This window comes from Carcharodon carcharias, chromosome 31, assembly GCF_017639515.1.
Source record: "Carcharodon carcharias isolate sCarCar2 chromosome 31, sCarCar2.pri, whole genome shotgun sequence".
Taxonomy (NCBI): domain Eukaryota; kingdom Metazoa; phylum Chordata; class Chondrichthyes; order Lamniformes; family Lamnidae; genus Carcharodon; species Carcharodon carcharias.
In genome coordinates, this window is record NC_054497.1 from 29,077,931 (window position 1) to 29,093,277 (window position 15,347).

Here is a 15,347-nt window from a genome sequence, read left to right on the forward strand (position 1 = left end):
TTATCCCCAAACCAACGTCGCTAGAAAGGTGATTGGCTGTTGCGTTGCCTACATTACATAAATGACTACACTTCACAAGCATTTTATTGACTGTAAAACGTTTTGGGACTGAAAGGAGCTGTATAAATGTTATTTCCTTTTCACAGGTTGTGGGGAAGGGGATCAAACCTACATTAGTGATATGAACCAATTATAGGATACACTTCATTGAGACTGTAGATCGAGTTCTGGGAGTTGGCTGTGCCACGAGTGGTTATGTTTCATCATTCTTTATGTTTACAACTGATGGTGGTTTGATGTTTCAAATAATCATTTAGCAAAAATTAGTGATATGTAAACCACATCTTGTGTCATCTGTTTTCAATTTTCATAATGTGAAGCCATTTCTTGGAGATGTTGTAGTGTGACATAAAATTGTGTAAACAACTCAAAGGACAGATTCCTCTCTGCTTTGTATATGTATCAGCAAACCACATTAGTTTGGATTGGCTGAGATGCATCAAACTCCAGGCTGCAAATAAAAACAGAAAATGATGGAAATGTAGGCCAGGCAGCATCTGTGGAGAAAGAAACAGGGTTGAGGTCGAGTCTCCACAGATGACGTGCTTAGTTACAGCGCTTTCTGTTTTTATTTTGGATTGCTATCATCCACAGTATTTTGCCTTTTAAATCACCTAGCCACTTTGCACACTCCTGCAAGCTGAATTATCTTCCCTGTTTTATCTATTTTCTCAAATGATTCGCCAAAGTGCTCATTGTTCCCATTTTTACTGACAACCTATTGTTGGCCACAGCATCTCTCATCACCACTCTAAACTCAACCCTGCTTTCTGTGTAGCTGCTAACTGCCCTGTGTAAATTTAATTACTACTTTAACACCAGGTAGATTACCTTCTAAGACAGTCACTTGGGATCGAGGATGACTTGCTTCCACTGCAGTTTGATGAGTTGTAAGATGGTTGATAAAGTCCAATATGCGATCTACAGACTCTGCCACATGTGGGGCAAGAGATGCTCGAAGGGCTGGGTGGATGGGTTGCTTAGAGGTTTATGTGCTCCCACCGATTCCTCGACTTCGCCTCTGCATGTGCCTGATGTGCCTTCCTGGGACCAGCCTTCTCCATTTTGATTGGTCACAAGCTAGGGACTCTCACGAATTGGTGGGGATGTTTAACTTCATGGATGCTTTGAGGACATCCTTTAACTGAATTTGAGTAGAGTAGTTGCTTTGGGAGTCTGGCATCAGGCATACGAGCAACATGTCCTGCCCTGTGGAGCCCGTTTTGAGTGATCAGTGCTCAATGCTGAGTCTGTTGGCTTCAGAGAGGCCTTTCTTGCCACCAGATTTGGAATGCCTTGTGAAGGCACCACTGATAGCTCTCCAGTACTTTGAGGTGTCTGTTATAGGTTGTCCAAGTCTCCGAAGCATTTGGAGCATGGGTATCAGTGCTGCCTGGTGCGTAGATTGTAGTTACTTGAAGAAAACAGCAATTAAAATACTTTAAATGTGATCCTTTAGCCTTAAAAATAAAATCTCAACTAACTTAAAGCTCAAAGCCCTTTCAGGAAGCTGAACAAATCTTAACATAGGAAGCTATGCGAAACCATTGTGCAGGCTGTTTTTTTTCATTTAGTAATAAGTGATGTCCCAGTAATTGTTGTGTGTTCTCATGTTAGTTTTCCCCAGTTGGCTGTTAATATGCTCTGGTATTCACCATTTTCAAACCATCTGTACATGGCAGAGAGTAGAGCTCATGATTGTTTGAGGTTAGCGTTGTGGCCACCCTGATGCCTTGTGCTCTTGATGCATTTACCCTGAATCCAAATTGTTGGCGTTTATCTCTGAATTTTCTATTTTGCTGAGTTTAAAGCAATCATGACGATCTGCTCTTCAGCATCCATAGCAATGGCTGTACTGCAAGTATATTTATTTTGCCTGAAGTGATCTGGCACCTCTCGGCCTTACTGACATACCTACAAGCTTAAGCTGTTTATTTCCCCCCTCAGGTTGCCCCAAAGGATGCTAAAAGTGAAAGTTTGGAAGCTCTGTGCCCTCATTTGGCCACTAATGTGGTTCTTCCCCCAACCCTGTCACCACCAATGTTTTTGGTGTTTTAGCTTGGTATCTTCACCCCAGTAATTACTTGGAAATAGCACACCAGCTTGGAGGCATTTTGGTCCAGCTGTTATGAGCACTTCTTGCTTTTATTGTTTTTCTGGGACAGTCAGACTGATGATCAATACAAGTTTGCTGTTGGTTATTTTTTAAATCTCCCAGTATGAAATACAAGTGTGATCCTTTGATATACCTTTTGAGTGGGCTTAAGGTGGGGCCAATTTTGATTAAGGTGTGCAAGTGCATGTGTCACTGAGTATTGACAGCCCAATGGAACTTAGCTGGAACTTGGAAATATTTTTCTTATGTTAAATTAAAAAATCCTGGCCTGCATACAGATACCAAGGTTGGTGAGAGTAACTCAAAGAACTATGGGCATTGGGGAATGGTGCCAAATTTCAGTTTTAAAAGCTTATTTAAGTTATGAAGAGAGGTTGGGTAGACTTGGGTTGTTTTCGTTGGAGCAAAGGAGACTGAGGGGCGACCTGATAGAGGTATACAAGGTTAGGAGGGGCATGGACAGGGTGGATAGGGAGCAGCTGTTCCCCTTAGTTGAAGGGTCAGTCACGAGGGGACATAAGTTCAAGGTGAGGGGCAGGAGGTTTAGGGGGGGATGTGAGGAAAAGCTTTTTTACCCAGAGGTTGTTGGCGGTCTGGAATGTGCTGCCTGGGAGGGTGGTGGAGGCGGGTTGTCTCACATCCTTTAAAAAGTACCTGGATGAGCACTTGGCATGTCATATTATTCAAGGCTTTGGGCCAAGTGCTGGTAAATGGGATTAGGTGGGTCAGGTGTTTCTCTCATGTGTCGGTGCAGACTCGATGGGCCGAAGGGCCTCTTCTGCACTGTGATTCTGTGATATGGCTGTTGTTGGCTGTCCCTCAATTTAAAGATGATATCTGCAGGGTTGAGTTTCTGCCATGGGTTTTCATGTGACTGTACAGGCCAATGTCTGCAGGGTTGAGTTTCTGCCATGGGTTTTCATGTGACTGTACAGGCCAATTCTTAACCCACAGACCTTTGGGCATATGAGGCAGGATGTCCCATGTCGAGGTAGGTGAGACCCGGAGTGCAGGATTGATTTACTTTCCTTCTCTGCTGCTGCTCTGCCTCAATACTTAGGACGTCGTGGCTCAGTGTGAGGCAGCTTGATGGGTAAGTTGTTGCCATTTTGAACAATTAGTAGCAAGTTCTTCCCAGTCATTAATGTCAATGCTGCCACGCTTCAAAGATAGCCTCAGAGTGTCTTTGAAGCGTTTTCTTTGTCCTCCCCTGGAATATTTGAGAGTTTGAGAAAACAGGACCAGGCGGTGGGTAGATGATTTTCGGCTATCCAGACAGTGTCCAATCCATTGACGTTGATTTTGCAGGAGTTTGCCTGAATGCTTAAGGGAGCTGGCTTCTAGCTTGACTGTATGAGTAAGGGAAAATTGAAAGAGGTGGAGTCTCGCAGTTGAGGCCCTGGGAAGCAATGAGTAAGAGGAGGAGACTAAATGTTTCTTGGTTTCTGATCTGCGAAAAGGAAATTGGTGCAGCAATTAAAAAAAAATGTTAGTGAAAGGGTTAATGTTAATTGCTGAAGAAAGTAAGTGATTGGCCACACAGGGTAAAGTTCACAGGCATTGTAAAAGCTTTGTGTATTCAAGGCTGTCCTGGTTGAAGCGGTGAGCTCATACATGTAGGCTGAATCTAACAAATAGTGGGAGGGGCCCGCACCAGAACATGCTTGTACACTGAGTAGTGGCCACCAGTGGTAGTCTTTTCTCAGAAGCTTTTCAGAAGTGAAGCTGCAGTGGAGTAAGTGGGGGAAAAAAACACGGCTTGTGAGTACGAGCCACCGGAGAGAAATGGCATTGTTAGGAACAGACAATCCACTGCTCACGATCCACTATGTTTGTAGAGCAGGTAAGGCAGAACTTAGTTAAATGGCTGTTCATCAATAGAGCAGCTTATTTCCAGTAGATTGGGTTAACTCGCAATTGTTTTCCTAGTTAACCAAGAGAGACAGCTTTCCAGCAAGGACTGTGGAGCTTCAGGGATAGTAGTTGTGTAATGTGATTTTTTTGTTTGTAATACTGCTGGGATTGCCCATTTACTGGAATCCCCACTGAAGCACATTCCATTGAAGCTTCTGACTTGCCTCTGAATGGCAGCACGTTTGATAGAATGAAGAACCTCAGCAAAGCAGCTTGCTGTGCTTTTGCCAACCAAATCAGTGTTGGGGTTTTCATCTCTCGCTTCGCCTCTTCCCCTTCCTCACTTGTGCCATGTACTATTTCTCAGTTTGGGAGAAGCGTCGTGAAGTCAGAACTCCTCCACGCCTACAGTGAAATAGATGATTAAAATGATTTGGGTTTAATATTCTGTTTTCTTCCTTGATCTCTTGTTGTAGAGCAGCACCACCTGATGGCCCTATAGATTAGAACCTTGGTGAGGCAAATATGAGCCATAAAACACTGTTACAGTCCATTAGGACATCGACTTGCTACACTCTAGTTTACCGGTTCCTGAATTGTACCGGGGAAGAGACTCTTGTGTAAGAGTTATTGTTACGTGACAATTACTCACCAGTCAATGTTTGGCATAATAACGCACTTATTTTTTGTCTTTATATCCATTTTCCGATTGATCTTCCTCCAGCTATGGCACAGGCACAATGACAGCCGCTTCCTGTACTGTAAATTTTGTGTTTCTTAGAAAACCTGAGTTAAGTGAATGCCCAGAGGTGAGTGGATCATGCCAACTATGTCTCTTTACTCCAAGCTGCATCCAGAACCAACAGGTTTACACTTGAAACTCCTTGTTCTGTTTTGCTGTGGGATAGGAGCTTAGCAATATTGTTTTAAGAAGGCTAGATTTCTCTTGAGTGCACTCAGATTGTGTTTGTCCACTGCTGCGTAGATATCCAGCCGCAGTGGCCAAGCTTGTACCATAATGAATCCTGCCATAATTTTGATTGCTAAGTCACCTGAGTTCATTCTCCTGCCAGACTTTGTGAGCAAATGGTGTCTAAAGTGGCCTCCTTTTGTGTTAGTTAGTGGCACAGATACCTGTAACCTTTCCCCACCCAGATATAGCATTGGCTGTCCCTGGTACTGTTAGCAGTTCTACTTGTTAGCAGTAGTGCGAGTTATAGCCTGGGGCTACTGTTTTCAGTAAACAGAGAGCAGATCAGAGGCTAACCATCATCCCTTGAATTAGCATGACATAGCAATTACATCATGAAAATGTGCCACTTGGCCCAACCAGTCCATGTTGGTGTTTATCTTCCATATGGTACTTTCCTAATTCCATGTGTGTATACTAAGTTTTCCCCCCTGCCATATCCCTTAGTCCCCCTCCTTCAATCCTTCTCTTGGTGCTTCACAGCCTCACAACCAGAAAAAAGCCTCATTTCACTTTCTTCTATCTTCTACATTTAATCTTGTATTAATGGCTCCTCATTTTGGACACCTCAACAACTGGAAACAGTCTATCGTTGCCTACTCTGTCCCATCCCTTCATAACTTTAATCACCAATCACCGTTTATTGTCTATTAATGAAAACCTCCACATTACACTCCTGTTCCTCCCTTCTGCCTCTTTTCCCTATTGCTTCAGTACAGTGAAGCAAATGCCAAGCTACTGGCTGATACGTAAGTACACCAGGATTCTGGGGGTTATTATTGAGCAGAAGCTGAATTGGACCAGCCAAATAAACACAGGCTGCAAAGAGCAGGTCAGAGGCTGGAAATTCTGCAGTGACTGACTCTTTTGCCTCCCCAAAGTCTGCCTGCCATCTGTGCACAAGTCAGGTGTGTGATGGAATACTCTCCACTTGTCTGGATGAGTGCAGCTCCAACAACGTTTGTTGCAAATAGGTTTATAAAATTGTTTTGAGACTGTCTTTTTAATTTGGGGTAAAATGGTGGAATGAAAGGCATCATGTGATCTGTTCCGAATTGCACCTGAGAATGAGCTTGGGTGGCTTGGTTGTTAAATGGGGGCCCAGGGTTGTTTACTGGGAAGAAGGTGCAATGTGTTCACACATGTGAACAATGGCAATGACCATCTGATGTCTGTGGGTAGATTTAGTCTCTAAGTCTCACGGAGGTGTTAAGGAATGTCAGGTTTTCTAAATGGCTATATTTTAAACTGTGTGTTTAATTCCAAGATGGAATGGAGTTGGAGGTTTAGAACCCTAGAACCATGGAACCATAGAAAAGTTATGTCGCAGAAAGAGGCCATTCAGCCCATAATGACTCTGCTGGCACTGGTTTAGAAAGTTAATCAATATTTCTGTACAAAGCCTTTGTGATTCACGTTGCCATGGAGAAACGTTTTGAGGGGGAACTGGCCATGGAAAGCCATTGTGCTATTGACTTACATGATTTTCTTAAGATAATATGTATGAACCGTAGTCAGTCTGCAAGAATCTGTGAGAGAGCGAGAGCAGAGAGATAGAATCAGCCAGTCTTTCTTTATGACAGAGAGTACAGGTGGGAGCTCACGGTGTTATTGAAGAGTCTAAGTTCATGAGAATTTAACTGAGGCTGGAAGGTTTGTCTGGCTTTAGCTGGAGAGAAATCTCCAAGGTGATAACCTTCACCATGAAAGTGAGTTCAGGGATTAGAAGTTACTCGGCTGGTAAAGGAAATAGAAAACAAGCCATCAGGAGCTGAGATAGCTTCATACAGGTTCCTGGAGAATGAAGTGTCCACTTAAGGGACAATATAAAGTGTAACCATGGAGGAGATTTTCATTCATTTTAAAAGGTAAATGGAAAACTTTTCCGTAGTTTAGACAAAAAAGTTGCCTACTGAGATGGTGTCTGAGTCAGTGTTGCTTTTAATTTGTTAGTTACAATAAAAGTCTTGTTGCGTGATCCATCCACTCAGTCACTGGAAATTCAAATGTCTTTTTAAAAGTTATTGGCCTCTATGGGGATCGTAACACACACACACAAAGCTATCCAGGACAAAGCAGCCCGCTTGATCAGTGTGTACCAGCTACAAGATGCACTGCAGCTACTCACCAAAGCTCCTTTGATAGCACCTTTGAGATTTACGACCTCTACTACCTCGAAGAACAAGGGCAGCAGACACATGGGAATATCACCAGCTGCAAGTTCCCTTCCAAGCTACATACCATCCTGACTTGGAACTAGATTGTTGTGAGACAGGTTGAGTGGGCGGGCAAAGACATATCAGATGCAGTATAACGTGGCTAATTGTGAAGTTATCCACTTAGGTAGGAAAAACAGAATGGCAGAGTATTATTTAAATGGTGATAGATTGGGAAATGTTGATGTACAAAGGAACCTGGATCCTTGTACATCAATCATTGAAAGTGCAAGCATGCAGGTGAAGCAATCAGTTAAGGTGGCAAATGGTATGTTGGCCTTCATTGTGAGAGGGGCTTGAGTACAGGAGTAGGGATGTCTTACTGCAGCTGTACAGGGCCTTGGTGAGACCACACCTGGAGTATTGTGTGTGGTTTTGGTCTCCTTACCTAAGAAAGTATGCACATGCCTTAGAGGGAGCACAGCGATGGTCCACCAGACTGATTCCTGGGACAGCAGGATTGTCGTATAAGGAGAGATTGGGCCGACTAGGCCTGTATTCACTGGAGTTTAAAAGAATGAGAAGATGAAACATATAAAATTCTGACAGGACTGGACAGACAAGAGGCAGCGATGATGTTCCCTCTGGTTGTGGGGTCTAGAGCAAGTGGTCACGATCTCAGGATATGGGATAGGCCATTTAGGATTCTTCACTCAGGATGGTGAACCTGTGGAATTCTCTACCACAGAGGACTGTGGAGGCCAAGTCACTGAATATGTTTAAGAAGGAAATTAGACAGATTTCTAGACTCAAGGCGTTAAGGGGTATGAGGAGAGCGAGGGAGTACGGTGTTGAGATAGAAGATCAACCATGACATTGAATGGCGGAGCAGGCTCAAAGGGCTCCTGCTTCTATTTTCTGCATTTTTATGTTGTTCCTTTACTGTTGCTGGGTTGCAATTCTGGCCCTTCCTTTACAGCACTGGGTGCATGTACACCAGATGGACTGCAGAGATTCAGGCAGCTGGCTAACCACCACCACCTTGAGCAATTAGGAATGAACAACAAACACTGGCTTTGCCAGTGATACCACACCCTAATAAAGAATTTAAAAAAAATATTGATCAAGTTCCATAGCCAAGGCGTGTAGCCATGTTCTTTCAGCAATTAGGGGATGAACAGTTGCTTGGTTGTACAGAACTTAACTTAAATATTGCTGAAAAGAGAGACATGTCGAAGCTTTTCATTTTGCACTCAGGACAAACACAATATCAAATTTCAAACCATCACAACAATTTATACCACAGGAGAAAAGGGTGTTGATTGGTTGGCGAGTTGACTCTGGCTGAGGGATTTGGCATTCTTTTCCTTGTGAAGAAGACCTTTATCTGTTGGTAAAGGGAGGTGATTTTAATTTGTAATGTTACCTGATAGTCTTTAATGTGCAGGGTTAGTATGTTGGCCAAGTTAAACCTATTCCACTTATTGCAAAGTCCTCACGAAATCAATGCAGATTGCATTGGTCAATGTGAAAATGCAGCGTCTTGTCAAAAGTTTCTATGAGTTTATGTTAAGAGGGAGTCAATAACTTGTTGGTCAGTGTGATAGAGTTGCAGCAGCAATCACATCTACTGCAACCATTCCTTTCCTCTTTTTTGACTTGTGCAACAACCACCTCAGCCCTCCAAACTACCATCATTACCATCATAGCGATTTCTCCATTGTTATCCAGGAAGGGAAGAGGAGACAGTTGAGCCAGTCTTTATGATTGTACACATTCTTACACCTACCTTGTTACCTAGCATTGTCTTCTCTCCTGGTTCCCTATATTTTCTTTTAACTGAGATGAAGAAATGATCAGACTGCTGCTAATGCAACTAGCCATTGGCTGTGTGAAAGTGACCCCACTGCTGGTAAAGCAGCAGCTATTTTTTGGGACTGTGATCAGTGCCAAATTTCCTGAAATGAGATGTTCCAGGTGCAAGGCATCTAATCTCACTTAGACTCCATGCTAGAGAGTTGCTAAATTCACCTCTAGATGCAACTGATTAACCTCGAATGTTGAACATCCTTGCACATCATTGTGAAGGGAACCATTGTAATTCTGACCTCTTGCACGTGTGTGGTTTTCATTGCATCATTATTGGTGGACGTACCTTCTGCAGGCTGGGCCCTAACTCTGTAATTCTCTCTTAACCCTGCTATATCTCTCTCTTGCTTCTTAAAGCCGGCCCCATGGGCAAGCTTTTGGACACCTATCGCAATATCTCTGTGGCTCAGTCAAATTTTGTCAGAATGCTCCTGTGAAGTACCTTAGACTGTTTTATTTGTGTTGAAGCCGCTATATCAATGCAAGCTTCCATATCCAATGCATACTCTATCTATGATGGGCCAGGAACAGATGGTTGCAGAGGAACCTCAGCCTGTGCACTGTGACTAAACTCTTGAAGGGCAATTGGAGTGGCCGTCCACTGAAAAACACAGGCTCAGTTAATTTTCCTGTTTGCAGTTTCAGCCAATTAAGTAAAGTTGACCCTTTTGCAATGGTTAATTCTTGCTGTGTCCTGGTGAAAAATCTCCCCCGCACCCTGAACTGTGTCTCAAAAGCCCCCTTTGTGCCATTCCATTCTGACCAGAGGGGTTTCCTGTGCGGAATACCCTCCACTCCCTCGTTCTCGCCAGCTGTCCGGACATGCCATGGCATTCCAGTCTGCTGTCTGGAGGAGGCAGGGGTCCCTCGTTGGATGATATACACGCGGGAGTCATAAAGCTATACAGCCCACTGTGCCCGTGCTGGCCATCAAGCACCTATCTATTCTAATCTTGTTTTCCAGCACTGTATTGGCCTGTAACCCTGTATGCTGCGGTGTTTTGGTGTGGAGAGTGTTGCATGCGGCAGACCTATGCAGTGGAAGGTTAACTCGATTACAGGTGGCCTGGGAGTCCATGAATTTCTTTGGCCTCAAGGAGTCAGTCTTTCACATCTACGTAGGATGTGTGTCGTTTCACCCCCTATTTCCTGATCAGAGGGGACTCCTCCATAATTTTTGGATGCAGTTCATCCCACACTCCAGATCTTTGGCCACCCAGTGAGGAGAGGTGTGGGCAGAGATCAGAGGACCTCTTCGAGGAATTGCTCCTGGGCCTGGCCAGGGTGGCTATTAACGGGTTCAGGCAGTGGGTGGTGGAGGGAGTCGTTCAGCTCGACTCCATGTCTCTGTTCCGTGGCTATCCCTAACGTTGGCGCATGTGGTGTTTGCTGATTTGCTCCAGACCCCCTGTGACCGCTGGGCACCGAGAGGAACTGGAGTGAATCGCCTCTGAAAGTGACATTTCAATCTAAATAGCTAAGTTTCTTCTAATGTTTTTAGGGGTTTTTTTTACTGTATATTTGTAATGCCCTTTTCAATGGTACCTCTTTATTGGCAATCTTTTGATTGGGTCAAAAGAGGTATCAATCCTATTTTAGGTCAACAGTTTGACCTCTCGTGGGTACATTCTTCCTGAATTGTTATGTATTTATTAGCAAAGTGCTACAGCCCAGACATTTTGCAAGCATGACGGATGTATTTTATGGATGTATTTTATGCAGATTGATTTCATGAGTAGTCTGTAGTCTGTACTTCATGCATCTACAACTTGTTTGTGTAATGATGTAATTGAGAAACTGTTCAGAGCCAGGAGGACTGTGACCAGGGAGGGGCAGCAGCCAGTTATTTGTGTAGTCTAGGAAGATTTCTGAGTGTTTCTGCTACACTTCACTCACTGGAGAAAGCCTTCTGGTTTAACTGTATAAATAAATAATTGGCATGTGTCTAACTTTCAAACCAATTTTAAAAAGTTGAACTAAGCCTTTGATAATTAATGTGCTCTTGATAGCTCATTCAACAAGACTAGTCTGCTTCGAGATGTGCTTTCAGCTCAGATGGTGGACTCCACCCTCAGCTCATAAACTCAAGACCAAAACTTAGTTTGGTGTAGCTCCTGTTTCTATATAACTGGATTCATAAAACCAGATTCAGTTGTAAAGAAACTCTGATTTAAAAAATGCATTTCACATCTTTGGAAATGTTTTACAGTCGATGGGTTACTCTTGAAGACAGCTCACTGTTCCAGAATCATCCAGGAATGCAAAGATAACCCCCACATCCCTGCTGCTTTCCTCAGCTGCAAACCATCTGCTGTTTCCCATACCTCCTCCATCGTCACCTCCAACAAGTGCAAGGAGCTCATGTACTACTTTGTCACTGAGATTGAGACCATCCCGTCAGCTGCCTTTACCACGAGACCAAACTTCCTCGAAAGTTGTCCCTTCATAAGCCCTGAACTCCACTTGTTTTATAGGGTAGTAACTTCCAAGCTCCCCACCTTCTGATGGGGTGTACCCCAACGATGCGCTGGGGAATTCTTTTCAGAAGTTTCCAGGTAAGGGTTTACACGGCAATTGCCCAGAAGTGCATACTTCCTCTGGACAATTGTCCTGCGCTAGGAACCATCCGAAAATGCAGTTTAAACTGCAAACTTCAGATGGTTCCGCCAGGATTATACCGATAGCTACCCAGCAAAAGTTAGAAGAATTAAAACCTCTTACTTCTGGGTAACTATTGTAAACACACCCCACGCCCTCAAACAGCCCCACAAGGATTCCCCTACCCATGGGCCTGCCCTGAACCCCGCTGACCTCCGACCCTGACCTCCACCCTCCATCTGAACCCCCTGACATCCGACCCCTCCCACCCCCCACACTTGATGCCTGCAAGGAGTCTCTTGATGCAGGCCCGAAGCAGCCCCAGCGATCAGAAGTGTCATTTTCAAGGGCAGTTCAGTGTGTATTCATTTCTTCTAATTCCGACTAGCATCTCTTTCCGATGCTAGTTGGAAGTTACGGCCCATAGTTTCTTTCCCATTTTCCCTTGTGCCACATCCTGCTCACTTAACCCTATTTCCACTTAACTGCTAATCACCCAAGTTCCCTTCCTGGCTCCCATGTTAACTGATATTGCTAACAGTTCTCTCTTGTCAGGTACTTCCCCTCTTTCCTTCAAATCTAGTGTCATCATCCCTCTATTCAAAAAAAGCTAACTTGTGGTCCCCCTGTCTTTACAAACTACTGCCCCGCCCTCCAGCCTCACTCTCCTCTCCAAAGCCCTTGACTGTGTTATTGCCTCAAATCTGTGCCTATTTTCCCTGGAATTTCATGTTGGAATTCCTCTTGTATTGTAGCAGGCACAAAAAACATCAAAATGGTTTTGAGCAAAGTCACAAATGACATCCTGTGTGGCTGTGACAAAAAGCAAACCAGACTTCATCGTTCGCAACCTGTCTGCAGCCTTTGGCTTGGATGATCACACCACCCTTCTCCAATGTGCCTCCACTGTTTTACAGCTAGTTCAGACTGCACTCACCTGGCCCCTGTTGTCCCCCAGCGGTTGATCCTTGACCCCTCCCTATTTCTCATCTATGTGTTGCCCCTCAGCGAAAGCATCAGGAAATGGAGTCAGTTTTCACATGGCGACATCCAGCTTTACCTCACCACCATCTCGCTCGACGATTCCATGTTCCTAAATTATCATACTGCTTGTCAGATACCCAATACAGAATGAGCAGAAATTTTCTTCAGTTAAGTATTGGGAAGACTGAAGCCATTATCTTAAGCTGCCACTCCAAGCTTTGCTCCCTAACTACTGATGCCATCCCTTTTCCTGGCACTTGTATGAGACTAAACCAGTCTGTTTGCAGCTTGGTGTCATGTTCGACTGTGAGATGAGCATCCAACCTCATTCTTGTTATCACCAAGACCTCCTGTTTCTTGGCTTTTCCCCTGTTGAAACCTTTATCTGTGCCTTTCTTACCTCTAGACCTGATTATTTCAGTGCAGTCCTGGCCAGTCTCCCATGTTCTACCCTCCAGAAACTTGTCAATTGAAACTGTGTTGCCTGTGTCCTGATTTACACCAAGCCCACCCATCACCCTGTGCTTGCTGACTTGCCTTGGTTTCTGGTTAAATAACAGCCCAGTTTTAAAATTCTCACCCTTATTTTCAAATTCCTCTGTGACCTCACCCCTCCAGCCCCATAACCCTCCAAGATTTCTGTGCTGCTCTGATTTTGGCCTCTTGGGCATCCCAGATTTTAATTGCTTGTGCCCTTACCTTCCATTGCCAAGCCCCTAAGCTCTGGAGCTCTCTAGCTCTCTCTACCTTTTTCCTCTTTAAGACACTTCTTAAAGTCTACCTCTTTGCCTTAGGTTTAGATCATCTATCCTATCACCTTGTTGTTGAATCTTCCTTTATAATGGCCCTATGAAATGCCTTAGGATATGTTACCATGTTAAAGCGCTATATAAATACAAGATGTTGTTGGTGTTGCCACAGTTACACTAGCAGAATTGGCAGCAGATCTGTGCACAGTAAATATGATCAATGACCCATGAATCTGCTTTTTAGTGGCTGTTGGGTGAAGACTAAATGGTGACCAGGTTACACAGCTTCTGACTCTGATCAGTGCACCTTGTAATCCAGCAAAACAGTCAGTATAATGTCTTTTCCAAAATACAGCAGCTCCTACTCAGTTCTGTGCTGCTCTGTACCTTTGCCCCAATTTCTTTGGCAACTCCAAAAATGCCAGTAAGCTTTTGAAGATTGATTGGTGCCACCGCTCTTGAGTCCATCTTCACTCAGGGGTTTAAACTTTTTTTAAAGCATGTTTTGTTTCTGCCAGACTCTATAAGATTAGGGGGAAGCAACGGCATTTACAGGATGTGGGCATCGCTTGTAAGACCAGCATTTGTTGCTCATCCCTAATTGCCCTTGAGTAGGTGGTGGTGAGCTGTCTTGACAACTGAGTAGCTTGCAAGGCTATTTCAGAGGGCAGTTAAGAGTCAACTGTATTGCTGTGGGTCTGGAGTCATGGTGTCAGATTTCCTTTCCTAAAGGACGTCAGTAAACCAGATAGATGGCTTTTAAATGACAATCCAGACACTGCTTACTATTACATTATAGGCTTGTTTAATGATGTGATTCTAATAAATTTCCTAGCTACTGTGGTGGAATTTAAACTAGTCTCAAATCATTAGTCTGGGCTTCTGATTATTAGTCTGGTAACATACCGGTGCTACTGTTCCTAGTAAAATGATTATGTTTAAGAAAAGGTAGTTGTAATGGAGGTGCTTTTTGTGGTGGTATTACATCATTCCACTCCTCCCTTGTCGTCCTTGATTCTTGAATTCTGATCTTGCTGTGGTACAACCACAAAGAGCTTTGGACAAGTAAAGCATTTGGCTATTTCTTTAGGACTGTATTCCATTCCATTGTTTGGTGGGGGAATCTGAGAGATATTACCTATTCAAGGGAGGGAGGCAGAAAACAGGAAACTATAGGTTAGTCAGCTTGACATCTGTCGTGGGGAAGGTGTTAGAATCAATCACTAAAGAGGTTATAGCTGGGCACTTAGAAAAGCTCAGGGTAATCGGGAAGAGTCAGCATGGTTTTGTGAAAGGGAAATCATGTTTAACCAACCGTTAGAGTTCTTTGAAGGAGTAGCGAGTGCTGTGGATCAAGGGCAGTCTGTAGACATACTGTACTTGAATTTTCAGAAGACATTTGATAAGATGGCACATCAAAGGTTATTGTGGAAAAAACAAGCTCAAGGTGTAGGGGGTAACAGCATGGATAGAAGATTGGCTGGCAGAAAACAGAGTGCACAAATGAGTTTTTGTCTGACTGGCAGGATGTGACGAGTGGAGTCCCGCAGGGGTCTGTGCTGCGGCCTCAGCTTTTAACAATTTACATCAGTGATTTGGATGAGGGGAGTGAAAGAATGGTAGCTAAATTTGCAGACGAGACAAAGAGAAGTAGGAAAGTATGTTGTGAAGAAGACATAAGGAGTTTGCAGATGGATATAGATAGGTTGAGTGATTGGGCAAAAATCTGGCAGATGGAGTATAATGTGGTAAAATGTGAAGTTGTTCACTTTGACAGGAAGAATAAAAAAGCAGAGTATTAATTAAATAGAGAGTGGCTGCAGAATTGTGAAGCGCAGAGGTGTGCTAATGCATGCAGGTTAGTATGCAGGTACAGCAACTAATCGAGAAGGCTAATAGAATGCTGTCCTTTATTAAGAGGAATTGAACATAAACATTATGTTTCAGTTATACAGGGCAATGGTGAGACCACATCTTGAATTCTGTGTGCA

The 15,347-nt window shown here is 43.8% G+C and overlaps 1 protein-coding gene across 7 annotated transcripts in view; it reads left to right on the plus strand.

Moving 5' to 3' along the window:
- Window positions 1-15,347, plus strand: part of LOC121271830 (myocardin-related transcription factor A-like) — a 227,890-nt gene that overhangs the window by 72,717 nt on the left and 139,826 nt on the right. Inside the window, exon 1 of one of the 7 annotated variants that reach the window (XM_041178133.1) lies at window positions 3,891-4,019. The exons of the other annotated variants lie outside the window; for them this stretch is intronic. Within the exon in view, the coding sequence (XP_041034067.1) occupies window positions 3,962-4,019 (58 nt within the window). The 5' untranslated portion in view covers window positions 3,891-3,961. Of the gene's footprint in view, window positions 1-3,890; window positions 4,020-15,347 lie in introns of those variants that run through there. 7 annotated transcript variants of the gene reach the window in all.